At 59.9% G+C, this 27,070-nt stretch overlaps 1 protein-coding gene across 6 annotated transcripts; it reads right to left on the bottom strand.

Moving 5' to 3' along the window:
* Window positions 1–513: 513 nt before the first annotated feature.
* PLXNB1 (plexin B1) lies at window positions 514–26,658 on the bottom strand. 6 transcript variants are annotated; one of them, XM_033132045.1, is made up of 39 exons: window positions 25,554–25,792; window positions 21,899–21,949; window positions 20,904–21,215; window positions 20,103–20,624; window positions 19,100–19,282; window positions 18,638–18,766; window positions 18,427–18,527; window positions 17,990–18,122; window positions 17,565–17,721; window positions 17,157–17,265; window positions 16,972–17,080; window positions 15,893–16,579; window positions 15,557–15,679; window positions 15,241–15,363; window positions 14,737–14,830; window positions 14,482–14,654; window positions 14,189–14,340; window positions 12,609–12,714; window positions 12,275–12,411; window positions 11,782–11,958; window positions 11,405–11,576; window positions 10,989–11,231; window positions 10,103–10,279; window positions 9,877–10,025; window positions 9,298–9,398; window positions 8,980–9,197; window positions 8,652–8,830; window positions 8,424–8,490; window positions 8,077–8,223; window positions 7,210–7,378; window positions 6,835–6,938; window positions 6,674–6,758; window positions 6,281–6,453; window positions 5,950–6,110; window positions 5,713–5,860; window positions 3,682–3,746; window positions 3,466–3,541; window positions 2,403–2,477; window positions 515–1,256 (listed from the first exon to the last, which is right to left on the bottom strand). In XM_033132045.1, exons 3-39 carry the CDS (start codon window positions 21,207–21,209, stop codon window positions 1,152–1,154), a joined length of 6,135 nt encoding a protein of 2,044 aa, XP_032987936.1. In that variant the 5' UTR covers window positions 21,210–21,215; window positions 21,899–21,949; window positions 25,554–25,792; the 3' UTR covers window positions 515–1,151. The 6 variants fall into 6 exon arrangements, 5 of the variants coding, with proteins under 5 accessions (XP_032987932.1, XP_032987936.1, XP_032987934.1 ...); XM_033132041.1 differs by having other exon boundaries at window positions 514–1,256; window positions 20,103–21,215; XM_033132043.1 differs by lacking the exon at window positions 25,554–25,792 and adding an exon at window positions 26,530–26,658 and having other exon boundaries at window positions 20,103–21,215.
* Window positions 26,659–27,070: the final 412 nt, after the last annotated feature.

The raw sequence follows: 27,070 nt of genomic DNA, 5'->3' as shown, positions 1-27,070 counted from the left end.
CACCAGCTACAAATCAGGAAAACCATCTAAAGGGGACTTCGTGTGGGAGCCCCCACCCAAGATACATTGACTTAGAAGACAACCCAGGATCTAGGAGCCCCTTGGAACTACAGAGGTTTGGGGAGTTCACACAGGACTATGGCAAAGGGCCCCAAGACCCACTTTGCCTAGGGTTGGCTGCAACGATGTTTCCCAGTTCCTTTCTAGACAAATGGAACATGAATGGAGGATTCAGAACACTTAACTTGCAGATAAGGCAGCCCCCGCCCCGAAGAACTACAGACCCCACACACACAACTGGGTTGCAGGCCTCCCGAGCCCTGTCCTGGATAGGGCTCTCATTTCCTTCATGGAATCTGACCCCAGCCAGCCCTGCCTGGGAGCCAGGGAGAGCCCAGCCAGCCCTGCAGTCTGGAGCATTATGTGGGGGCCATGAGACCTCCCCCGGCTACCCAGCTGGCACCCTCCTACTAAGGGAGGAGCTGGGCTGAGCCCACACATACCAGACGCCACGCAGTGTGTTATCCTTTAATAAAGAACTGGGTCAGTGTGGCCACCATTCTCCCCAGGGCCCCCTGCAGCAGATGCCCCTCACCACTGGCTGCCTCTGAGGCAGGGTGGTCCTGAGGCAGCCAACCGGGCTGACGGGTCAATGTGCAGTGGCCTAGGAAAGGCATACATCTCTCGGACCTAGGAACGTGGCAGCAGCAACAAGGCCAGAGGCAGCTAAACTGAGGTCAGGGCTGATGGAGGACAGGACAGGAAGTGGGGGTCCTCCTCCTTCCCCGCGGAATCCCGGTGGGGTGAAGGCCAGTGTTCAGGAACAGTACAGTCTCTCCGGCGGCTGGAGGCCCTTCCAGCCACTCTCTGGAAGCCCTTAGTCCCTGACTCCCCACAGACTAACATCCCACAAATAGCCCACAGGGTCACGGGGCTCGGGGAGCAGGCGGGGTACCACCCCAACGGCCTCACAGCTCCAGGTCTGTGAGGTAAGTCCAGCAGGGCCCAGGCCAGAGCCACCAGGCGACTGGGGGCCACCTTCCACTAACTCTGCTTGTCAGGCACTATAGGCATCTAAGAAGGTGGTCTGTCCCTCGAGGTTCCAGAGTTGCCCAGGCGAGGCTGAGGCAACAGCGGGGCTCGCCAGGTCCCTACAGATCCGTGACCTTGTTTTCCACAGCCGCTGCGATCTGCTGCAGCCGATAGCCCAACTGCATCTTCTGGGCCGTGCCGTCTTCCTCCAGAGCAGTGATGATCTGAAACAGAGACCGACGCAGTCAGGGGAGGCCTCCCACCTCCGCGTCTGCCTTTGCTGCAAACTTCAAGGGGTCTCCTCAGTACTGGAGCACAGTCGGGAGTACCACTCACTACTCCCCATGTGACCTCAGGGCCTCAGTGGGAGGGGAGACTCTCAGCAAAGTCACTGTGGGGTTTTAAGGACCAGTGAGGTGGAGACTGAAATACTTAGCACTCAGGGTAACAAATATCCACCTCCCCCAGGAAAATCGTTTGGAGTGGAGATCAGCTCCCCCCGCCATGTTGGCCTTCTCCCCACAAACTCCCTAGAAGCCCTGTGCTGGCCAGACATGAACAACAACAGAACCACAAATGAGGGCCACCACAGAGGGGACGGCAGGAACCTGGAGCGGCTCACCCGCTGTGTCTGCACAGGGGACAAGATGCATCACACATCCCCATCCCCCACACCTGACGCTGAGGCTCACACCACTCAGAGCAAGTGCCTGGACTTCACACTGAACATTTGTTAAACGACTGTCCTCACTTTAGGCCTGGGCCACGAGGCAGGCTCCTTATCTCTGAACAGCAACCGTCGCTGGTTTCCCGCAAACATCCGAGTGGACGATTCGGGCCCATTCAGTAGGCAACTGGTGGGGCTCTGATCTTGAGGCTCAGCCCAGGAATCCTCCAGAAAGACCCCTCACCGGCTCCATTGTGCCCTCACCCACCCCTGGCACTGTGCCTGGACCCTCCTCTCTTGAAGCCCATGCCGCCCACACCCACAGGGATGGCCGGGCACAGCATACTGCCCCCCGTAGACTTGGGTAGGGATCTGAGCCAAGGGCAAGTTCAGGGCAGAGGTGGCAGCTGTGTCCCCCAAGCACAGCCTACACAGCATCTCCAGGCCCTGGTAGGACCCCAGCTGCCCACCACCACCACACCTGGGAGACCTGCTGAGGAGCCCGGATGTGGGGGTGGGGACAGATGAGAGCACACCAACACTGGAAAGCATGGCTGAAGAATTCTTCCCAGGCCCAGCCCCTCCCGTAATCTGTGCTGGGGAGCAGAGCCGGGAGCTCCCGAATGGTCCCCATGAGAGTCACAGGGCCAGATACCTCACGTCCATCTCCTCAGCCCCCCTCAGGGCCCCAGGTTCTGCCCACCTGGTCATAGTATTTGTTGATATACTTGTAGAGTTCATGCAGGGCCACTCGTGCCCCAAGGTCTCCAGAGTAGTTCTAGGGAGGACAGAGAGAGGTGAGAGAAATGAGGGATGCCGCCAGCCACCAGAGGAGGCCCAGGACTTAGGGAAAGTGGAGGCGGGAGAAGGGGGCCTGGGAGATGGAGGAAAGGATGGGCCCCCTACAGATCGGGGGTCACAGGCCAGGCATGCTCAGCTAGGGATGGGTCAGGGCCAAATGGCCTCCTGGTGAAGACACCCCAGGTCGGCAGTTTCAGCAGGGTCTGGGAGTTCCACCAGGGCCCTGCCTCTCTCCCCCTTGAGGTTCCAGTGGGAACCCTCTGTCATCCCAGGGGACTGCAGAGCCAAGCGAGAGAGATGCCGCTCAGGCTGTCATCCTGCATTGTTCTGCTCTGATCTCACTCAAGTCTTTCCTGGGATGACAGTCAGGCCCCTCTATAGGGACACCTTTGAGCCTCAACCTCCTCGGGACAATGGAGCTGACATCACCTAACTTGTGGAGCTCTTACGGGGAACAAATGAGAAGAGAAAGCATCCCCCACATAGCAGTACCCCCCAAATCGTAGCTGCTATTATTACTGTAGTTACGACTGTCATCATCGTCATTTCAGAAACATTGTTTATAAACTCCCTGGGGTTGATGTTTGGGGCTGCTTCTGGAGTAGAAAGGACATGTCTACACCACCAAGGAAAGCAAGAGCCGTAGGAAGTCAAGGCCAGGCTGTCCTGGGTGGTCCTGAGCTGAATCCCAGCCACCTAGCTGCCGTGGGGCTGTCATCCACAGACCCCAACAAGAGCTGCAGGCCTCCCAGCACCCAGCTGAGTCAGGTGAGGTGGCAGCTGGTAGGATAAGACCCCTGCTGCTCTCTGATGAAAAGTTGGGAGCCCTGGTCTTTCAAAATGGCAACTGGAACATTCTACTGAGGTTCCAAGGACTTCCGTGCAAAGGAACAGCGTGAAGCGGGAGGGACTCTCAAGGAGGAGGAGGCCTATGCTTAACCCAACAAGCAGACAGAGGACCGTACCCGGGACAGCTCGGCCAGAACGGAGTTCATCTCTTGATCACTGGCGGGGATGGTCTGTCTGATGTCTGCATAGTACCTGCCAGAGATCGTGCGGACAGCAGCCGCTGGGGAAACAAACCCACTCCTCACCCCACAGGCCCACCCCTGGGCCTCCACTGTAAACACCCACCAATCCGTCCACTCCGCCCCCTGCAGACCCTTCCCCTGCCCTCGTACCTTTCCACCATCCGTTTGTAACGGGGTATGTCCCGAGCATACAGAAGTTTGTTGATGGGGGAGTCCTGGGCGCCAGCAGGCAAGTAGTGAGAGGAGAGAGGAGGATGAGAACCCCTGGAGCGTGATCAGCTCTGTTTCCCAGCATTGTTTCAGTTTTCAAACTCAATGTCCCGACTCCCAGGAGCGCCCTACAGTCCCAGGCAATCGGGATGGCTGGTCACCGTGGCCCATTTCCTTCTGCAAAGATCTCCTCCACCCCCCATTCCACTGACATCCAGTCTCTGCCTTTGTCCCCTCGGGCTTCTCCCCAGATTATTCCAAGGTCATTTCTCTGCTCCGTGTGCCTCCACCTGGATCCAGCAGGTGACTGGCACACAGGACAGGAAGGGCACAGTGCCCCGTGCAGCCCTAGGCTGCTTCCCCACACGCTGTTTGTTCCCCCACGTGATCATTTTAAAAATCAGGAAACTGACCCAGGAGATTAAGTAATTTGCCTAGACTACCTCACTCCTGAGTGACTGAGCTGGGATTTGAAGTCTCTCAGATCAGAGCCCACAATTTTGACACACCCAGACGTCCTCTACGACTGAACTGGGGTCCACTCCCAGCTCTGCCCCAGTGGCTGTGGGCTCTGGGCAGGACGCTTCCATTCCCAGGACCTGCTGCCTCATCCTGATCCTGCTGGGAGCGTGAGGCAAGATCGCGCCGCCCGCTGTGAGCAGGAATGGGAGCGCTGGGCCCGAGGCAGGGTGCGTGCCTCCCCACCAACTCTCCATGCGGGACACTTGGCATTCCTGGTTCGGACTATTGCTGAGCTACCCAGGAAGCATTTGCAGTTTGGCTGGATGGAGAGGCAATGTGACGATCAGGCAGAAAACCAGCCACCACACAGCACCCACTGTGGAGGTGGCCACGGGGCCCTGCTATGGCCCTGCGGTGCTCAGTGCATCGCTGGCAGAACAACGAGAGCACGCAGAGCAAAAGTGGCCCGCCCAAAAATAGTGCTACGCAGTGGAACTTTCCACTTTGTTTCTTCATAGAGGTCATATATCTCTCAAGAGGTCCCAGGGCAACTGTTCCAGGGACTGGGCTAAGCAGAGCCCTATTCTCAGACCTGAGGATCCCTGCCTGCAGGGTGCCTGAGCGGTCTTAGGGGTGACCCCAGATCTGTCATGGGACTCTCTGGACTGACTACGGTGACAACACATGCCACCTTCTGTGTGACCAGACGGCCCTGACCACCTCTCCTCTCTGTTTCCGAGCATCCCTCGTCACACCGCCCTCCATGCCTGGCAGTGTCCTCTCTGCCCTGCACTGGCAGGCAGACACCTCCACCACCCTTAGGAATCAAACGCACCAGGCAGCCTGGAGCTGCCCTGCAAAGTAGAATCCACGTCTCTACCTGGAAACCTCCTGGTGACCCCACCACCACCTCGGGCTCACCTCCTCCAAGTCTAAACTCACCACAGCCGGAGACCCAGGAATCCCAAGTGACCCTTCCTTCTTCCTCATTCCCCACGTTCAACCCACAGCTGCAGCCTGCCCTATACCCCCTCTGTCCCGCTTAAACCTGACCACTGCTGGTCCTGAGGACAGCACAGCTTCCTGTCTGGACTCCTGGCGCCAGTCCATCCACTGCACAATTGCCAGAAGACTGAACTTAACACTCAAGTCTAACACCCCTCACCCCCGCCCAGTTCCCAGGCCTGCAGTGGATCCCATTGCCACCTCGGGTAAGCCCTCACCCAGAGGCCCTACTCTTGCCACCCGCAGTCTGCACTTTCTGCCATGACTTAACCCCATGAATTAGCACACAGCACCCCTGCCCTTGCTCATTCTTGATAACTGAGGCACTGCCACCTCCCAGGGAGCCTGGGGACAAAGCCTGGCCTGGGGCCTGGAGGCAGAGGCCTTGCCTGGCCCTCCTCCTTGATTCTCAGGAAAACCTAGAATCTGTGCACCTGCACAGCACTGCCCACCCCACGCTGCCCCACCCACCCATGCCCTTCAGGTCCACCCCGACCCACTCACCCGGCCCAGCTTGTGGTCGGCCAGGGTGCAGGCATCCATAAATGTCTGCGCAATGACCAGGAGCACCGCGTCCATATTGTCGGATGTCTGCACGTCGAACACAAACTGCGGGTTTTTGATTATATTGATCCAGAACCTCAGCGGCAAGCTGCGGACAGGGAAGGCGTCGCCAGTGAGTGTGCTTCAAAGACAAAAGAGAAGATCCTGCACACCTGGCCTGCCTGGCCCCGCCCCCACCTGTTGGTCTTCCAGATATGGACGGTGTCCTGGTCGGAGATGCCATGCTGCTGGGCTTGCTCGTCCAGCAGGTCAAAGAAGTACTTAACAGCGAGAGGCACAGGGCGGCTGGTGCTGAGAATCACCTGGAACAGGTCGTCCACAAACTTCTGCAGGGTGCCCTGCGGGGAGGGGAAGTACAGAGGTGCGGTCAGCAAGGGGACCTCAGCCCCAGCCCAACCTGACTCCTCGTGGCACGAGGCCTGTGTGAGCCCCATACCACCCCCAAATCCCACGAGGGACTGTTCTCTACTCAGCCCAGACCCCACTGCCTATCCTGTCCCTGCCCCACCTTCATGGAGAGCAGGCGGGTCAGGTAGATCTCAGGGATGGCCTTGGCTCGCTCGCGCTCCCCGCTCCGAAGGCTGCCCCTCCGCGGCCTGGGCGGCTCAGGCTCCTCGCTGGGCTTCACCAGGTGCCAAGGCCGGATGCCCCCCTCGTCTACATCCTCCAGCATGGGGGTCCCTGTGCCAAGACCCCCCCCACTTATCAGCCCTCATCAGGTACCCCCTCCCCGGGTCCTGGGGTCCTGCCAACTCCCAGGAGTGGGGGCACCTGGTGGAGGGCTTCTCTGGGTGGAAGGGACATAGACACAGCCCACCCTGAGGTCCAGGCTCTTCCACCATTACTGGGGACTGGGCAAAGCAAGGGCAGAGGGCCATAATTGGGGTGGAGGAGTACTCACTCTCTCCAGGGACATAATCCTGGTTTTCCCGGAGAACATGCTTGGTGAGGCAGGGGACCAGGGCCACAGTTGCTCCGTCGGGGACCTGTTAACCACAGCTGGTGACCCCCTCCATCAGCCCCACCCCACTATACCCCTCCTCTGGCTCCCACTCTTCCCACCTTGTAATGCTGCAGTGTGTTCAGGCGCCTCCACAGACCCTGGACCTCAGAAGTCACATCCTCGTCGGAAAGAATGAGATGCCCGGCTACCCCAGAACGCCACTCTGCAAGGGCAAAGTGGGGCATGGTCTAGGGCTTCCAGGACACCTTTCCTGCAATGGAACCTGTCTCTTCCTCCACGGGGACACAGGCACCTCCATTAGGGGCAGCCCTACCCAACCTCTCCAAAGACCAGGAGCAGGTGCCCCTCACCAGCTCTGCCCCCACTCATAACATCCCACACCCACTGGACGATAGCTGCCAGCAGAGCTGGTCCAGGACCAGCCCGGCCCTAACTCTGGCTCCAGTCCCCAGGCCACCCTTCCCTTCTCTCACCGACATCCAGGGTGCGGGGGTCTGGCCGCTGGGCGAGAGGCACTCCTTTATAAAGCTGTTCCAGCATCTTCTCCTTGGCCTGGGAGATGGTGTCGCAGTCCAGGACCTTCACAGGCACACCCTGCGCTTCTCCCGCCCCAGGCCCCACAGACAGCAGGGCATTTAAGGTCTACACAGGACACATAGGAGCATTCAGGGCTCATGCCACATGTGGGAAGACCAAGACACAAGGCCAGGGACAGGGACACCCATGAGGAAGCCACTGCCTCTGCCTCCAAACACCAAACAGCCCGAATTCCTGTCTCTTCACCTGCCTGCGTCACCAAGGACAGAGGCTCCCTGGCATAGCACACTAGTAAATATCTATGGAGTGAGTGGCACACAAATGAGGGAAAACAAGTCCCTCTTAACTCGGGTCTCCAGGCTCCTGGCTCAGCTGAGGCACTGGAGGAAAGTCCCCAGCAGCCTAACGGAGGAGAAGGTTTGGCAGAGCCAGAATGGGATTTTCCCAAAGGAACTTGGGGTGGGTCACTAAGGGGAAAGCAAACCCAGAGGGATGTGATGGGCAGGGCGGCCAGGGTGGCTCCCCGCTTGGTGGCACATCACATTCCTGGCAGGACACTGAGACCCCGGTCAGGCAAACACTCAGGCCCTGGCACAGCAAGGACTTGGGCGAGGGCAGAGCTGGCTATGGCCACCATGACCACACCCCAAGCCTGGGGACCTTCTGACGCCCTATCCTCAAGCTTCTATCCTGTGAGCTAAAGGCCTCTCTCCCACAGACACAGATGCACAATCACACAGGCCCACCCTCCTCACCCTCGCCAAGACTGACATTCCAGCACGCGCACACACATTCTCCCTCACCAGGGGACGGTACTCCACGTCCTCTCTGAGAAGGCGGTTGTCATTCAGGGTGTATTTGGCTTTGCCAGTCACGCTGTCCACCGGCCCCTTGTCCACTTGATGCTTAATGCCACGGAAGAGCATGTACAGAGGTTCCCCTACCGCGTCCTGAAGAGTGGCAGGCAGTTAGAGCCGCCGGGACAGGTGACAGGCATGAGCACAGGTATATGGGACACAACCCACACTAGGGAAGGATGCAGAGGGCTTAAGGTGGCTGAAGACATGCTGCATGCAGGCTGGGGGCTGCGTGGTTTGCAGAGTCCTGCCCCTCCCTGGAGGGGAGCCCCATCCACCTCTGCGTCCCTTACCCTGACGAAAGTGTAGAGGCAGATGGACATCCAGTTGGTGAGCAGCTTCTCCACCACTGTCTCTGTCCTGGAATGACAGGAAAGCGGGGCTTAGCCGGGGCAGGGTTAGCAGGCGCGTCCGCGGGACTCTATTCTGCAGACCCCCAGGCCCCAGAGGTCCTGACTCCGCTCCTGGCTCCAGCTGTCCGCAGCCACCCAGCCCCCATTACTTCCAACACCCACACAGACCTGCGAAGCATCAGCTTGGGGTTCTTGGCCACATACTGGGCCACCAGGTCACTGAGCAGGGTACGGAGGATGTCAGTGAAGTACTCAAGCTTCCCATGCAGCGCCACCGTGAGCAGAGATGCCACATAGGCACGGTCCCGAGCTGAAAAGGTGCGCTGGCTCTCCAGGGTGTGGATGAACTGGTGCCAGAGAGAGAGAATGGGTGGGAGGGAAGGGCCTATTCCAAAACCAAGGGATGGAGAAGGGGCGGGGCTAAGGTGGGTGGGGCCAGGCTGGGGCGGGGCCAGGAGGGCCCAGGCTGGGGGATGGCCAGGGGCGGGACCTGCACCTTGGTGAGGAAGAGCTTGCTGTTGAGCAGGTTGGAGAGCTGCCCCAGCCCTTGTTCCACAGTAGGTCGCCTGCTCTCAGGCACACCCAGGTCCCGGTGCAAGGGCGACTCCTGGTGCCCAGGGAAGAAGACCCTCTCAGCATACACCTTGTAGTCAAGGAAGGGGATGCCGCTGCCCAGGAGGTCACTGGTGAGATCTGTCATCTCAGTCATAAGGTCTGTTGAGCAGAGAAGGCCAGGTTTGGGCGCCCATCCCATGTAATGGGAGCAGGCCTGGGCACAGCCCTGGAGCCTGGGACCCCTTCTCTGCAGCCTCACCTGTGAACTCCTTCTTGCAGCGGTCCCGCACGCTGCTCTCCAGATTCTCCAGCTGGATCTGGACCTTCTTATAGTCCCTCAGAGCCTGCTTACTCTTCCTCCTGCTCAGCACACCAAAGTCAGGATGGGAAAGGCTAGAGGAGGCCAGAGCCCTTGCTGGTCCCCCTTGCTTAGGCCTAACTCAGCCATGCCCAACCAAACCAAGGCCTAGCCCAGAATAATTCAGCCTATCATGTTCGAGACAAGTCACAGCCACCCATGTCCTGTCTAGCCCAGCACAGTTTAGCCCAGTTTAGCCCAGGGATCAGCAAACCATAACCAGGTCAAATACACCCCTGACCTGTTTTTGTAAATAAAGATTTATTGGAACACAGCCATGCTCATGTGTTTGCACTATTGTCTGAAGGTGTTTTGTGTTAGAATAGTAGAGTTGAGCAGTTCCAACCAAAACCACCTAGCCAAATGTTTACTCTGGCCCTTTATAGGAAATGTTTGTTGACCTCTGGTCCAGTCTGCCCCTTCTCAGTCCAGCCACACCCCGCTTCCTGCCCCGACCCAGCCCCATCTGGCAGTACCCACCTGTACATGAGCACGATGACGATGACTCCCAGAGCCAGAAGAGAGGTACCCACCCCCAAGCCCACCTGGGCTGCCATGGGAAAGGCCATAGGGCTCTCGCTATCATACTGCACGAAGCCCAGCGAGAAGCGCAGGTTCCCCATCTGCACCTGTAGGGGGAGCCACCTGTGAGCAAGGCTTCAGCACAGGCCCAATGCCTGGCCCAGCCTCGAGCCTGCCCACTGACCGTGAACTCAGGCAAATCATCAGGTGCCTCCCGGAGGGCATGGTGCCGGGGCAAGGGCTGCTCCGCAGGAGGCTCGCAGTACAGGTCGCTCCTGGTCAGCGTCTTCACCACGCAGGGGCCGTCCCCTATCATGGCCACAACCTCCTCCTTGGATATTGCAAGGTCCAGATTCTCCCCCTGGAACATGGGGTCACTGATCACTCAGAACTCTTCCCTGAGGGGAGGAGCTGGTGGTCACTCAGATCCTATCTCCCTAATTATGGGCGGGATGGTCCTGAGACTCACCTGCAGAAGCGGGGCTTACGGTGCCTGAACACCTCACCCCTGCATGTGGGGTGACAGTCCTGTGGATGTCTTCCATTCTGCAACCCCATCCTGACCCTTCACTGCCCTTCCCTACCTTCTTCCTCAAGTCTTACCTTCTCCAGAGCTAAAAGTCTGGAGACTCCAAAGTTGCCCCAAATTCTGCCCAGCAGCCTAGCAAAGCCAGAACCCCTACTCTGTCTGCTGGCCTGCCAGGTCAGTGATGATGGGTTGTCTACCTATGGCATGTGTCACAATACGTGCCAAGTGTGTCGGCGTGAGGCAGGCTGTCAAATGGGAATCAGCCCAGGCACCTACTGTGTACCACGCCACCCACCTACTGCGTGTGCCAAACCATTTACATATTGTCATTCTGATGCCTGCCATGGAGTGTGTCAGGACCCAGGCCAAGGACCTAGGCCTCTGCTAGGTCAGGCTAGGCACTCTACCCGCCTGCTCAGCTCTCGCCACATGAAGGGCGAGGAGCTAGGTCCATCCTTACTCTGCTGTCATGCCCCCTCTGCCACACACAGCAATATTGTCCAGCAAAGTGAAGCGCCTTGGGTCCAAGTAGGAGCAGTACCTCTACAGAGATCACACTTCCGGGCTTGTGCCGGAATGGCATGGTGGGGTCCTCACGGTTGAGGGGCTTCAGAGTGGGGTCAGCCTCATAGGAGAAGGGTGTGGGGTTCAGCGTAGCAAAGTCAAAGACCAAGTTGTCAAGGATAAATTCCACGCGGACCCAGGGGTCCTCGGGCAGGCCCGGGAGGGCAGGTGTACGGCACATGATGAGCTGAGAGGAGTTCACATGGCATGGCTCCTCAAACTGGGTCAGTGGGCGGAACGACAGGGGAGGGTCAGCTGAGGGGGCACGCAAAAACAGGGCCCAGTAAAGATGGTACCCGCCACCCACGGCTGTCCACAGGGCGGGGTTAGGTGAGGTGGGTGACATTAGCCCAGCACAGGCAGGGGTATCCGGGTATCCTACGGGTATCCTACGTGATGACTGCCACAGGAGGCTCCAGGGGAGCATGCTGTTTCCGGGATCACGCGGCGCTTCCGCCCGAGCTCCTGGCCCAGCCCAAGTGCTCGCGGGGCCACAGTCACTCGGATTCTTGGCGTCTGTACCACATCCAAATTCTGGCCACGGACCTTTATCTCCCGTCCTCCACTGTAACACAGCACGTGAGCCAGTCATGGCTTATGAGAACCGGGCTTTAAATCACTGCCCAGTCCCAGTTAGGTTAGCTCATCCCCAGCCCAAAGCCACGTGGTCCCTCTTCCCACCAGCAATAAAGCCCTACAAACCCCCCATGTACTGGATCCGCGAAGACCTCCCTGCCACATGTCATGCAGCCCTGCCCTTGGCCCAGTACCTGAGGAAACTCTTGGTGGGGCCAGCAGAAGTGACGTTGGGGTCTGATGTGTACTCGAACTGGCTGTGTTGAAGCCTCCGTTCAGTGGCCCCAAACCACACAGCCACAGGGAGCGTGGCAGGCGTGGGGTGTGGGCTGGTCTCACACTGCAGTTGCTCTTCCTGGTACTCCAATAGCCTAGGGAAGGGAGGTAGGAGTGGAAGGCAGGCCCGGCTGGCCAGAGTGGGCACAGGAAGGAGAAATGGACGGTTCCAAGACACAGGACCCATGCAGGCCTCAGCTCACTTCCATTCAGTGCTGACTGCCGTCTCCACAGAGGACTCTGGAAGCTGCATTCCCACGACAGCTCCAGGTTCAGGAGGGTCTGGCCACTTTCTGATGAAGCAAACTTGGCCCTCTCCCCGTTTCTGCTCTCCCCAGCATCCCACCCCTCCGTCTTCTCCCTGGAATGCATGGATTTTTATAGAATGAGGAAGCAGGAAGCAGCCCTCACAGGTGACAAGGCTGATCTCCAACTACCACTCGGATGTCCTCCAGTTGTCCAGTCAGGAGCTTGGAGCCGTGCAGGGTGAGACAGGTGCCCCCGGCTCTGGGGCCCCGTGTTGGGAAGATGGAGTACACCTTTGGGTCCTGTGGGAAGGGGGATAGGGAGAGACAGGCATCAGGCCAGAGACAGAGAGGCATGGGATCCTGAGACCCTGGGGTCTCAGACCCTGGGGTGGGGAGCCCAGGAAGGTGAAACCAGATGGGCTGGAAGGAGCCACCAGAGGGGGTGGCCCATCAGCAGCTGAGGTGGTGGAGGGGGGCACAACTCAGCAGGCAAGTACCTGGTAGGCAAAGTTGTACTCTGAGACGCCACGTCCTCTTCCTGGCACCTCCACTGTGACAGTGCCTGCCACCTCCTCCCCACTGGCCTCAGTGATACACACGAGGCTGTGGGCACAGAGCAGGCTGGGGTGCCAGGCCACACCCAGGGCCCCTCAAACTGACCTGGCTGTGCCTCCCTGCCCCAGTAAGTCAGGTGGTCTCCCCACTCCCCATCCTCCACAAGACTGACAGGAATCTTTCTTGCTTTGGAGGGAATTCCTTCTGGCATACCTGGAGGCTCTGGCACCTCAGAATTAACATTTGTGGTTTAATCATCTGAGTCCAACCCCAAAGCCCCCTAACAAGGAGGAATTTCTCTGTGTGGCACAAATTTACAAAGGAGCCCTTTAAGGCTGGTCGTGGGGGTGAGTTGCTGAGCTAATGAGTGGGCCCGACTGGCCGTCATCAACGTGTGCACAGCACCACTTGCAAAGTGGTGGAAATTTGATTTCCTCATGAAAAAAAGTCCCTGAAAGCCTCCAGTCAGGTCTGAGGATAGATGTGAATGGAAAGTGAGCGATCTAAGAAAATGCTGGTTCTTGGCCAGGAAACAGAAGCTTGGGGCAAATTAATTTCCAGAATGTGCAGCCTGTAATGGCTTAACTTCGTGACATTGTCACGGTCACTGCAAATACTCTGAGGAAATAGAACAAGTGATGTGTAAACTACCCAAGAGAGGCTTCAGTCAGAATATATTTTAATCACTTTATAAATCACTTCATAAATTTCTTTAGTTTTATGATTCTAAAATCATTAACAGTCTAGACAGCCACCTAAAGTTCTCAATCACAACACATTGAGGAGAAAAAGCTACATGCTCTAGCAAAGTTCTGTTTAAAACATAGATTACCAGGCCCCAACGCAGGCCCACAGACCCAGATTTCCACGGCTGAGTCTAAGGATCTGTTCTGCAGTGGTTCTGGACAGGCTGCCCAGGTAACCCTGACATGCAGCCGGGTTTGGGACTTGCTGCTTGTGGATATCTCCTTGGCGATGTCCCATGTATGCACTTTTGGGACCCTGCAACTGCCAGACGTGTTCCCATGAGCCAGAACCTCTGTAACCCACGAGCCCTGGGAGGCAGGGATCTCAGGGACTGGATGGAGAAGCCTGGCACTCAGCAGGTGTGCCACACATCTGCCTCTGGGAGGAGCCCACCTGGGGCAATGCTTAGAGGAGACCAGTCAGTCGGTGGGAAGGCCAGCCCCTGAGCATAGCTATCTGGAATCAGAAGACCCTGCTATCACAACTACACCCATGGTCACTCAAAGCCAGGCGAGGACACTTGGGTGCAGCCCGGAAGCAGAACCACCTGACAGCTCTAGGCAGTGGCTGGGCCCCAGGCCCAGGAATGACCCCCCCAGCAGCCCAGGCCCGGAAGCTACAGGTGTGTGCATGACGGCACCCACAGCACTGAGGCATTGTGACCAGAACCAAAGAATGGGGACAGGGGAGGGCAGATGAGTAGTGGGTGTGCAGCCCTGAGCAGGAAAGCCAACCACAGAGCCCAACCACCAGCTCGTTGGTCCAGCCAGCTCACCTGCTGGAGACCTCGTACACCTGAGCATCCACCACACAGGGCACGCCGGCCACCCTGACCATGTCCTGCACGTCCTGCACGTGTTGGCCCAGGTTGGAGCCCCTGATGGTGACACGGGTGCCTCCATCTACAGGCCCAGTCAGTGGCTCCACCTGTTCTAGGACAAGGACAGCTCACTGGCAGCGTGGAGAGACAGCCCCAGCCTCCCCGCTTGGGGCCCCCTGGGCCCACAGCAGTCCACCTTCCCGCCAAGGGCAGCAGTGAGGAAGGTACATGCCAGAGTTTCAACACACCGAGTGGATGAGGGGTGCAGGGCACTGGGTGGCCACAGCGTCAGCATTGCCACAGGCCTCCCGGGCCACACAGCGTGAATGTTCCCCCTTGCACCACACACAGTCATACTGGGGCAAGGCAGTTTGGCAGCGGCTGCAGTCCCCGTGTCCCACGGAACAATCATATAGTACCACTGGGGGTGGCAGAGACAAGTGTGAGAGGCAGGCCTGGAAGAGCCCATTGCCACCAGCCAGTAGCAGCCCCAGGCAGCTCACCGTGCAGCCCCGCGGCACTGTCCACTCGCAGACGGCCGGCCCGACGCAGAAACAGCCCCACACGGAGCTCTGGCTGCAGAGCCTCATAGCTGAGCTGGACAAATGGAAGTGGGGTCAGAGTCTAGGGCTGGGGGAGGGGGTGTCAGAGAAAGGACCAAAATGACTCATTGTGGGAACACAAAGTCAGAGGTCAGAGTTGGGGTACAGGGACACCATGGGACCATAGGGTCAGAGGTTAGAGCTACCAAGACTCCTGGGACACACGGTGAGAGGCAGAACTGGAATGTAGTGACCCAGTGGGGCCAGTGCCCACAGGGTGGGGAGTCAGAGCTGGGATACAAGGACCCCACGGGACGAGGATCAGAGGTCAGAGATGGAGAACCAAGACTCTCTCAGGGTCACGGGGCAGAGCTTGGGCTGGGATGAGGGTGGTGCAGCCAGCTCAGGGTGGTAGCCAGACTGCGGCCAGTACACCTTGTCCACCCAGGCACTCATGATTTGCACCTGGTGCTGCTGGCACGTGACACGGCACTGGGTATCTGGAGGCAGCTCACACGCGACCTGGGCCTCAAGCACCACCTCACGGCCCTCCAGCTCCATCACACACTCATTGTCTCCTGGGCTATCCTGAGGGCAGAGGACATGGTTGTGCTGTCAGGGTAGCTTCAGGAGCTGGGCCCAGTGAGCCCCGCAGTACCCCCAGCACAGCCCCTGGGTTGGGTCTGAGACCTGGGGCCCTCTTTCTGCTCCCTTGTGCTTGTATATGACTTGCCAACAGCCAAGGAGGCCATGACGATGCCCGCAAGCAAGACACACTCACCTGGAAGAGGTGCAGGTTCCTGCCCAGCAGCTGGACTTCTCGCTCCACATGGACAGGCATCAGCGCGGAGCCCTGAACACTCTCCACACAAGGGCAGGAGCTTGCCCCCCAGATCACTTCTTCCTGCAGGCACCAAGAGCGATGCAGGCTATGGAGCCCACCCTACCACCCCCGTCCTTTCCCACACAGAGCCCCAGGGGCCAGGCCGGCATGAAGCTGTAGCCCCCACCCTGCCCCTCGATCCCTGCCGATGCAGGATGCAGAACCGCAAGGTGAGCAAGGGTGCACCTGCCCCATTGCCCTCCCCTGAGGCCTCCTTCCTGGGCTGGGCCTCACCAGCTCCCAGAGCCCGGGGGTGTCGTACTGGTAGTCGAGGCTGGACAGGAGGATGAGGGGGGCAGGAGGGCCTTCGTGCTCAGCTGAGTCTCCATCACCTGAGAGGAGGGTGGAAGTGGAGAAGGCGGGCGTGTCACCCCCTGTCCACTCGTCCGCCTCGGGCAGCTCGCCGCCTTCTCTCATGAGCCAGTCCAGAGCAGGCTTCGTGGAGCCAGCGGCCCCTGGGAAAGTGGTGGCAGGAGCAGTGCTGGGGGGCTGGTCCAGGGGTACCGCAGAGGGGAAGGCCTCAGGACCGGGGTCTGCAGGGGCAAGGGGCCGTGCTGCTGCATCTGAGGGTGATGGGTGGGAGGCCAAGAGGTCCTCGGGTGTGGCCGTGTGTCCGAAGTCAGTGACAGCAGGGACAGCAGTTCCAGGTCTGTCCGGGGGGCTGGGAGGGACAGGCTCCTCATGGAGCGGTGACTCTGTGGAGGCCGAGGCAGGTGTGGGGCTGGGACCTGCCCATGGCCCCCAGGGGCTGAGCAGGGAAGGCCTGGCCCCAGATGGAACATCTGAGGCTGGGGCTGAGGAGGGAGCCCCAGGCTTCATGGGAAGGGTGTCAGGAGCAGGGCTGACCGTGGCCTTGGGGTCTACAGGTGGGAAAGGGGTGGGTGCATCTCTTGCAGGAGGGGCTGAGGAAAGAAGCGGGCTCTGAAGGGGAGGCAGAGAAAGACGAGAGGGGCCACTCAGCAGGCAGGCGCGGGAGCAGGCAGCAGGCAGGCAAAGGGAGTGTTAAGAGGAAAGGAGACCAAGGAAAGAGAAACAAAAACAGCCCATTAATTCTCCAAAGGAGAAAAGGGAAGGGCAGGCTCCGGGCCTCTGTGCTGAGGTGGGGCACGAGGCCCAGACCTCCCCGCCTCTCAGCTACAAACGTCCTCTCCTAAAACAGGCAGGACGGCGACAGCCTTCTCCAGTGAGTCCATCATACACAGCAATTCAGGGGCTCACATGGGCAGGCAGGCGCACAGACCCCGGGCCATCAGAGAAACCCTTATAAGGGGACCCCAAACACCCCATGTGGCCCAGCCCAGAGTCACGCTCACCTGTTGGCTGACCACCATGGGCCCGGAATCACACGAGATCTTGTGTGTGCACAGGTATTGCCAGACGCACCAGTTACACCGCCAGCGGCTGCTCACGCAGGCCTGGCACCTGCACAGAGCACAGCCATGGGGCAGCAGTCGCCACAGGGTAGCCCTGGGTCTGGGGGACAGGGTGAGGGACTCACTGAGCAGAAGGGTGGAGCTCAGCGATTGCTGCACAGTCATAGAAGGAGAGGGAAGCGTTGGCAATGATGACGGCGCCAAACCTGAGCTCCACACTCACAGAGGTGTGGTCTGCAAAAAGGGAGAGGAGGCCAGGGCTGAGGAGTGTGCAGCTGTGCCCGACCCCGAGCCGACACCTGAGACCACACAGAGGATGCACCCCAACTGGGGAAGGCTACCCGAGGTCAGGGGAACACAGTCCATAGGGCACAAAATGGGGACTTTAGGGGCATAGGGACTAGTGGGGGACTCTGAGAAAGGTGTCGCTTCAGGGCTCTGGATTCATACCTCACCCCGACCACACCCCTTGGAGCAAGATGGGAGGAGGGCAGGGCTCCCAGGCCCTGGGGCTGACCCCTTCTCTCACCCACCGGCTCCTTCTGGCAGCGCTAGGGCCTCACTAGGCTCTGGTGAGGGGCACATCACACCAGAACTGGTCAGCAGGGCAGGACTCTGATGGTCCCCAAAGTGGCAGGAATATGACTCCCCCGGCCACAGGGGTGGCAGGTCAGGTATAGAAAGGAAAACCTGCCAAGAGAGGCCAGGACACACTGTTGGAGCCATTGCGCAGCAGATCAGGGCTCAAGCTTAAGGGGCACCCAATGTGGGCAGGCATCAGCCCCCCAGCCTTCACAAACACCCTCTGGCTGGTTAGTAACAGACGGAGAAAGTGAGGCCCCGAGAAGCAACTTGCGCAAGGCCATGTGGTATCTGGCGCATCCGACACCAGAATCCAAGGTGCCCACCCTTCACCAGAGCCGTCCCCACCAGGGCCCCGCCTGCCCTGGTCATTCACCTCCCTCCTCTCCTCTCGGCTGATGTTAGCAGGATTCATAGCTGCCACTTGCAGACAGCTCAGCTCAGGCTGGAAGCTCCACAGCCACCGCTCTGGGCCCTGGCCCCTTGAGCACTCGGAACGGCGATTGCACCTGGGCGAGAATGATGAGTGTCCACCTGTGACCCTCCCAGGGCCACTGGGAGTTCATGGGGCAGGAACACCTATGCTCCTGGAGACCTGGGCAGGATCCTCAGGGGGGCCGTGACACCAGGCTGTGTGTGTCCTGGCAAGGCACCGATACCCAGGGTAGGGACAGAGTAGAGTGCTGGGGTCAGGAGTTGAGAGTCCAGGGCCAAGGACCAGGGATCCTGGGCAGGGCAGTTATGCAGGGGCACTGAGGGCAAGAGGCTGAGGGTGGGGTTGGGGAAGGGGTCAGGAGCCGGCAGAGCACTAACCTGCCGAGGAGCACACACCACCCGCAGTAAGGGTCCCTGTGAGCAAGACAGGACGCGCAGTCCAGGTGCTCGGCACAGGAGGCCACAGGAACCTTGAGAAGCTGTGACAGCAAAGAGGACTTGGAGCCAGCCATCCAAACACCAGGGGCTCAACCTGGCCCCGTCCAAGACCCCTCCAGCAGCCAGGCCCCAGCTCCCGCCTGGCACTCACTGTGCTCTGGGTCATGACATAGAGGTGCTCGAATGCCCCATCGAAGGTGAGGTCTCTGCTCACCGCAGACCCCTGCTGGATGCTCTGTGTGATGTATGGTTGGCCGTCACTTCCCGGACCCAAGTAGACCTGAGATCAGAGACCACAAGGTCTGGGACCCAAGACCATGGCACAGGCTCAAGGTGCCCTCTTTCCCCACAATGTACAGGCATATTTCCTCCGAGCAGTACAGGTCACACCACCCAGCCCTGCGGGCAGAAGTGGGGGATCAGATCACAGATAAACACTACCCGGCCTTAGGAAGAAGAGCACAGGTCATCTCTCACAGCCTGGGGCCAGGAGCATGTCAGATCCCACATCCCAGCCCCAGAGGTCACAGGGGAGGTTCTGCCCAGGCTGGGTCACCAACAGCCTGTCCCCTCCAGACTTTGGGGTAGGGCCCAGCAGTTCCTGTGAACTCACCCTGTGCAGCTGCCCTTGACTGTCACCCAGGAAAGCAATGGTGTGTCCATCCTCCATGGTGACCGCCACAGCTGTTAGCTGAACCCCTGGCCACTCTAGAACTGGCATGGCTTCCAGGGGGACACGGCTGGCCATGGGGCTGGGTGTGTGGTCTGAGCCACAGGGATAAGCATCCAGAGTGTCCTGTAGGCAGCAGGAAGCACCATAAGGCCCTCCCTGGATAAGCTCCCTGCACCATCCTCCTGGGCGACCCCATCCCCTCCCCCAGACCCCCTGCCAGCCCTCCCTGAACAATTCTGTCTTCTCTGCAGGGCCTCCTGGGACAGCCTCGTCCCTGCCCCAGGCCCCTTGCCAGCCCTCCCTGACAACATCTCCCACAGTGGCATCCTTAGCCCTGCCTTGGGGGCTTATCTCCAGCCGCCTCGAACAGTGTCCAGCCGCTCCTTCCCCCTTTTTTGATCCCCATCTGCCTGGGGCCCCACCTTCACCCATCTCTGGCCTGGGAGCTGCTTCCAGCAGTGTATGCGTAAGAGGAGCCTTCTCCTGGACCGCTTCTCCAAAGCCTCTCTTAAGCTTGCACCCTCACCTCCAAATCTACTCATCTGGGCCCTGCTATCTCTCACTGACTCACGTGTGCGGCTTCTTCCCTTTTTCTTAATCCATTCTGAGGCTAGAGCTAAACAAGTTTCAACCTCACCTGCCCTCTTACTCAAGAACCTAAAACAATAGGTCCTACCCCACACACATTCTAGGTGGCTGCGCCGTACCCCAGAACCCCAGACACCGTCTCAGCCCACCTACACAAATGCCACCCCTTCAGCGTGCAGTACGAGGAGACTGCCAGGCCTCCACGGCCCAGACACCGAGTTGTAACGTCTATCGACCTGATCCACCCCCACACTACCACCAACTTCCCTCAGACTCCCCAGGCAGCTGCTTGGCAGTGAACTCCTGGCTAGTGGCCTCAGAGATGGGTGAGGGCTGTGGCAGTGCTGGGACTCACCACAGGCAGCTGTGCACAGTCGGAATTGACATCATATTCGATGTAGGCCACCTCGGCCCCGTCCTCGGTGCGTCCCTCCCGAGTGTAGCAGGCATCGCGCGTGCGATTCGCAAGGCGGTCCACCTCGTCCAGGGGGAAGGCACAAAGGGCAGAAGCTCCAGATGCCCCGGCAGCTGCTGACGGGGGCCGGCCCACCGTGGGGGGAGCGGCCGAGGAAAAGGCTGCGAAGAGCACCTCCCCCCGGGCCACCTCTGGGGATGTGGCCACAGCCGCGGCCTGGATCAGCCCATAGCGGCCACCCTGGCAGGCCAGTGGTAACTCCACATAGGAGTAGTAGTGCTGGTCTCGGAGGCACACACGGGACACATAAGCACGAAAGGCTCTCGACTGAGCTTGCAGGTCCCGACGAAGGAACAGGAAGTAGGCATTGGTCCCACGTGCAAAGGCGCTCACAAAGTGGTGGCTGTACTCAGAGAGGCGGCCCACGGCCAGCTTGGCAGTCTCCTCATAGGAGAAGGCAGCCTGGGGGTCCGGTGGCCGTAAGGCTCGGGTCGTGATGGGAGGGATGCCACCACCCACACCCCTGCTGGTGTATCCCCGCCCCACGAACAGGAGGGGCTCCCCAGCCAAACCCTGGGCCACCAGTCCCACCGTGCTGACCGCAGGGTCATTGGCAGCCACGTACTGGGTGTCCCCAGGCCGCTCTGGCCGTAGCAGCAGCTGCTCAAGCTGCCCCAGGCGCCGCTGCTCACAGACGCCCTGGTGCACACTCCCGCACACCACCAGGGCCCCTGGGCTCACCAGGAGCAGCTGGTTCAGGTTGTTGGTAGGCTGGGCCTGGGGGCACTCATCAGGCACCACAGGTGGCAGGCAGTCCCTGCTATCTAGCACAGGGCCAGTGGGCACAGTGGCCTCCAGCTGTAGCCCAGGGCTCAGCTGGAACAGGAAGTTGGTGGCTCCTAAGTAGATGGTGCCTGAGGTAGGATCCTGTGCCAAGTGCTGCAGATATGTGCCGTTGGGAGTGAAAGCAGCTGGTGGAGGGGGCTGGAGGGTAAGGACCCACCCGGCCCAGAGCATCTGGAGAAGAGCTGGGCCAAGGGCAGGCATGGTCACCTGGCAGGGAGAGAGTTGGAGCAGGGTTCACGTGGGGCCACTGGTGAGGGATAGGGCTATGCCATTGCCAAGATACCCCTCCTAGCCCAGGGGGTGAGGAGAGGACCAGGCTTAGACAGGCACTGGGGTCCACGATGCCCCCAGGACCACACATTAGCAAGTGGTCAGGAGATCTTTTCTGGAAACTTCCACACTGCCCATCTCTACAAGCACTATTCTCTCAGGAGACCTGCACCCCACCCCACCCTCACCCTGCACTGCCCCGTGTCACCTACCACAGGGTCCAAGGGTGAGAGGCTAAAGGGGCAGATTGCAGGAAACATCCCATCCCCAGGGACCGGGGCTTGGAAGGGGCAGGAGAGGAGATGACTTGAAGGACAGGCGCAGAGCCCTGAGGGCGGAGCAGCGCCCCTTTCATAGATGTCAGTTTCCTGGGCAGAAGGAGGAGGGAGGGCTAGGTCCCATGAGCCACTCGCAGGTTAGGGCAGGGCAAGAATTGGATGAAGGGCCCTTCAGGCAGGAATCCAGAAGGGTAATAAGCATAGAACCAAAGGGCCAGAGAGAAGAGGGAGGTTAAGGCCGCCAGGGATGGGGACTGAAAGCCTGGACCCCATCCTGGAGAGCCCCCAGGAAAGATGAAGGTCACACTTCTCCCAGATGCCTCGGTGTGAAGTCAGGCTCACCTGGCAGGGCCGGCTGGGTCAGGAGACAACTGCATGACCTGTGTGAGTCACCTAGCCAAGGAGAAAGCAGAGCATGAAGCTGGCGGCTGGGCTGCAGGCATGTGGAAGCCGCACAGAGGTACCCCCTTCCCCCTGGCCAGCCTGCCGGTGGAACTGGGCCCAGCCTGGCCCTTGGCCACCAAACACATTCCACATGGGACGCCTCCTCAGAGCCCACACAGGGAGGGGGAGGGCAGCAGAACCAGGCACCCGCAGGGCCTGGGAAAGGGCAGCTAGGAAGGAGCCCGACGGCTGGCAGGGCCCCTTCAGGCCCCCAACATGGCCATGTCCCCCTGCAGCCCCTTCTTCTCCCTTCTTGGCACTCTCCCATTCTCACCCTCTGTCCAGAGTCCACTCTATCAAGGCACGCAGGTACATCCTCTCCATACAGGCCAGGGGCTGTCCTAGCCCAAACTGCCACTAGCACATAAGCAGACACATGCTCGCACACACAAAGCATAGGCATCACTCCGCCTGCGTGCACACACCCACACACAAGCACATGGGTGCTTACATACACACAGGTGTGCAGATACAATCTGGACACAGAAACACAGAGAGACACACGATGCTTACACATCTGCACAAAGACACATCCACATAGCGACAACCTCCTTAGACACAAAAACACACAAATCACACAAACATGCACTTTGCACAGGCACATGTCACACCCACCTACCAAAGACATACACATCACCACCATATTCAGACACCCACACATATAGATCCACGCACACTTCCCTGGTTCAAGCCCTGTCCTAGAGGGCTGTGGAAGCCAGGCCATCTCTTGCTATTTCCTCCCCTGAAGGTCAGAACAGAGCCAGGGCCCTGTGGGGGGGCGAGGGGGGGGGGCGCCGTCCTAAAAGAAGTCACCATCATGCCCAGCTGAGCGCCCAGAACTTGGGTGCCTGCTCTCTTAACAGACTCCTCCTTGTAGGCCCCAGCTAAGGCCTGCTGGAACCAAGAAACCATGACAACACCATCTTCCCCAGCCCCGGGTGGTCCCCAGCCAGGAGCACCAGGGGTTGGTGAAGTGCTCAGACAGGCTATACATTACAGGCCGGGAAACACTTCCCTTACTAGCCTGTGCCCAGGCCACGTTTCCCAGCCCCTCCCGCCATCCATCCAGCTGCCGGTCTGCCTGTAGGAGAGCTTCCCTCAGCCCAGGTCAGCTCCTCCCAGCCCAGGACCCCACGGGGCGTCCCTGGGGCTGCCCCAGAGTGAGCGGAGCTAGGCGCAAGGCACAAGGATCGGAGAAGAGGCCAGCAGCCCGGCGGGAGCAGGGGAGCCGTGGCCACAGCTCGGCTGGGCACTGCTCCCGAAATAGCTTGGGGGTTTCCATTTTTAGTGTGCAGAGAACAGGACAGCTCTATGGGAGCAAGAACAAGGCCGCCTCTGTTCACCGCCCAAGGGGGTGGGGAAGGGGGCGGCAAGGAGAGTTGTGAACCCGGCGAGAAGCCCAGGACTGTGGCAAAGCCAGGCTTCCCAGGAGCCCCCCACCTTGTTTCCAGGGGTGAGAGAAGAAAGTTTCCTCCTCTTGGAAGGCAGGGTCTGCCTGGGGACTGGCAGAGGCCACCTCCTGCTCAGGGATGCGCCTGGGGCAGACGGCCCATACTTGGACCAACACTCACTCCTTTATTCATTTGCAAACATTTGCTCAGAGCCTACTATGTGCCAAGGTTCTCTACCCCTCAAGGGGAAGCAACCAAGACACTCCCAAATGTAAAATCACAACTGGGTGGCCCACAGGAAGATGGGCGGGATCAGAACAACTCCTGGCCAGGCCAGAGGAGACTGGAGGCTGACCCACCCTGGGAAAAATGGCAGGCTTCTTCTATCTCTGAACACGGCCTGGCACCCCTTGCCCTTCCCCACATACCTCCAGTAGGGGAGGAGGAAAAGAAAGATAGTGACAATTTCTCCTCCCTTTTGGGCACTCCTATTTCATTTAACCTCTGCCACAGGCCACAGAGCAGCCCCCAGGCCCTCCCACTTCACGGGAATCCAAGCACATCCCTCCCCCGAGTCTTTGGGGCACCCTAGAGCCTGTGACAAAGGTCAAACCTCTCCAATGCCCACCCTCTTCCATCCAATCCATGCCCCATCCATCCCCCACACGTGCTCCTCATTCCTGCCGGCCTGAACTACAGGCTCTTCCCACTGCCTGGAATGCCCACTCCCTGTCTGTCCCATTAACTTGACTCCCCGCCATCATGTCCCAGGGAGCCTTCTGGGCTGCTGCGGAGCCCATCCGGTGGGTGCTGAGTTCACTGCAGCTCTGCCTTGGGCTCTGTGAGCCTCAGAGTCCCCATTTGCAGAACAGAAGGCAGTACTGCGTGCTCTGACCGCTAAACATGATACGGTGTGTGCCTGGCATTAGTGGCACCAACCAAGGGCACTTTTGCCCGTTCCACCCTTCCACTCTGGACTTGAAGTTGCTTGAAGGCAGGGCATGTGGCTTTTGATCCAGAGGCCCCAGCAACTCAGAACAGGTTAACACAGAGCAGGTGCTCCTGGTATTTTGAAAGAACCCCCTTTTCATAGCCAAGGAAACCTAGCCAATAGGGGAGATACGGGGTTTTCTAAGCTACTTGGTCTCTCCGAGGACAAGGTGTGAGCCCCACTTTTGTTAATGATCGGGCCAGAGAAGACTGAAAAGGATGGTTTGGAGCCAGGCCTCACGTGCCCAACTTGCACAGCTAGGATCTCCTGCTCACTCGGCAGATCTCAGGCCCCGTCCACACTCACAGCCACAGCCTCTCTGCCTGTGCCCAGGCCTGTGCTGAGGTCTCTTCTGGCCCACCTTTCTGTGGATCTCTTCAGCAGGGCCCAAGGCGGCCTAACTTCTGTCTGCAAAGAGCCAGCACCACCTGGGCCCTCGGGAGGCTGTCCTCACCAACCAAAGGGGCTCACAGACTCTGCCCTTCCACATCATAAGCAGCCGTCATTTCCGTGTCGCGAGTCCCGAGTCCCAGGGATCAGTGAGAAACTGGCCTTTCCTTTCGGCGATCCTGCTGGGCTCCCAGGGTCCAGCCAGAAGAGTTACTCATTGACCGTGCTGGAGCGCACACTGCTCGCCCTGTTGTCTGTGTGTTGACGTGGGGTGGGAGGATCCACCATTTACCCTGCACCCGCGAGGACTCAAGGACCGTCAGTGTACCGAGAAGGGGGGGTCCCCCTCTGGGGGTGCGTGGCAGGAGGCTCACAGTCCGCCTTGAGCGCAGCCTGGTAGGGCTGCTACTACAAGAGGGGAAGCCTCGGCTTCCCATCGGCTCTCCCCGACCCTCCTCCCTCTTCTTCGGACCGCGGGGCAAGGACCCCACCAGTGGTCCTGGGAGGGCGGGGAAGGGGCCGGCCGGTTCCAGCTGAGGCGGCGGCGAGGAGGGGGCGCGGAGGAGCAGCTCCACCTCCTCTGTCTCCCAATCGCGTTACAGGCGGAGCCGCCAGAGTTTCCCTTCGCGCGAAGAAGTGTGGTCCCAACTCTTAGGACCGAAGCCGCCCACTACTCACCCGGGCTATCCCTGCCCCGCGGGATCGAAGCCTCGGGCCCTTCACCCCGGGGTGCGCCGCCGTGCCGGGTCCCCACCGCCCCGGCCCGGGTCCCCGCACTCACCACCCGGCTGGGCCCCGCGGGACTAGTGCGCCGAGGCGGGCGCCAGCCGCTCCGGGCTCGGGAATCTGCGCGCGGCGACTTCGCTGCCCGGCCCCCCCCCCCGGAGGTGGGTCTGACGGAGCCGCAGCTGTTACCCGGAGACCGAGGGGCGGAAAACTGCGCCCGCTGCCCGCCCCTCCCGCCGCGGCGCTGCCACCGCCCGGAACAAAGGAGACAAAGCCGCGTCGTCCGGGCCCGCTCCGCTCCTTCCCCCCGCGCCCGCCGGGCCGCCCTCCCCCCGCCCGCCGCCCAGGCCAGGCCGGAAGCAGCCGGGAGAGCCGGGCGCGCGCCCCGAGCCGCCCGGGACCCCGCATTCCAACCCAGCCGGCTCTGAATTTGCAGAGGGCGGGGGACTTGACCCCTCCCCTGTGGGGGGCAGGCACCCGGGCGGTAGCCATGGCAACGCGGATCGCAGCGGGCGGTGGCGGGGAGAGTAGTGGAGCGCGGCAGCCCCACCCCGCCCCGTCCCTGCCGGGCTTTACCTGTGCTGCGCTGGAACTGGAATTGGGAGCACTTCCAGGACTGGAGGGGCGGGGATGAGGGTCGCGTTCCGCACCCCCAGGTGTGGTGGTACAGCGCGCGGTCCTATTCCTGCCCGCCAGCGCCGGGTGGGACCCACGCCCCTCACCTGCCCCGCCTGTTAGCTGGGCACCACGTCTGCCCTGCAGTGCCCCGAGCTTCCTCTTTCCATACCTGGCTCCCGTAGTCAGCCTCCTCCAACTTTCTTTACCTAGGCGCCTTGTTTCTCCCACTGCCCCGGGTCCTGCCCACTGCCCCTACTCCCTGGACTCCCAAACAGCCAACCCCTCCTTCCGGCCCCCACCTCTGGCTGTGCGGGAAGAGCGCAGCTTTTGGGGTTGGGCCTGGGTTTGCGCCATCACTAAGCCAAGTAACCTGACCCCCGCCCCCGACTATATCCACAAGCCTGTTTGCTCACCGGCAAGTGGAGGTGATACCACACCTAGCCTGGCTGTTACAGGAGGGCTCATCGGCTGTAAAAGTGCACAAGCAAGGGCGCATTTCCTTCGTTTCTCCCAGGCCTGTACCTGGATCCACCCCAAAGAGAGAAGCTTGGGCAAGTCCAGACTCCCTCACTGACGAATACCTGGGCATTAGGAGGGAGGAACCGCTGAGCCCAAGGGTTCTCTCCAGAGGCCCGTTTGTGCCCCCTGCTGGGCCCTTCTCACCTTGGCCTGCCGGTTGCAAACTCTGGAGCCAAGACCTGGCCCATCCTATTAGGACTTTTGGAGGACTTTGGCTTAAGGCCACTGGGATGGCTCCCTGGGAGAAAAAATTTGTCACATACACATCACCCTGGAAGATCCCAGAGCCTCCCCAGACTGGGAGGGGTCTCACCCACAAAGTTCAGGTCATCCATACTTGCTACTGTACAAAAAGCTAATACACAGGCACCCTCTTCCCACCTCCCCCCTCCATCAAGAGTCTGCCTTCCCTCTCATCTACCTCATGCTGCCTTC

Source organism: Rhinolophus ferrumequinum, chromosome 17 (genome assembly GCF_004115265.2).
Source record: "Rhinolophus ferrumequinum isolate MPI-CBG mRhiFer1 chromosome 17, mRhiFer1_v1.p, whole genome shotgun sequence".
Lineage (NCBI taxonomy): Eukaryota > Metazoa > Chordata > Mammalia > Chiroptera > Rhinolophidae > Rhinolophus > Rhinolophus ferrumequinum.
This window is presented reverse-complemented; position numbering and strand designations above follow the sequence as displayed.

Bases quoted from the DNA above. Each gene is read 5' to 3' on its own strand.
- PLXNB1 (XM_033132043.1), bottom strand. From the start codon at position 21,209: ATGCCTGCCCTTGGCCCAGCTCTTCTCCAGATGCTCTGGGCCGGGTGG. The intron at 6,759-6,834 runs GTGGGAAGAGTG...TGTGGTTAACAG, and splicing joins ACACACTGCAGCATTACAAG to GTCCCCGACGGAGCAACTGT. The intron at 3,542-3,681 runs GTACGAGGGCAG...GATCTCTGGCAG, and splicing joins TACAAACGGATGGTGGAAAG to GTACTATGCAGACATCAGAC.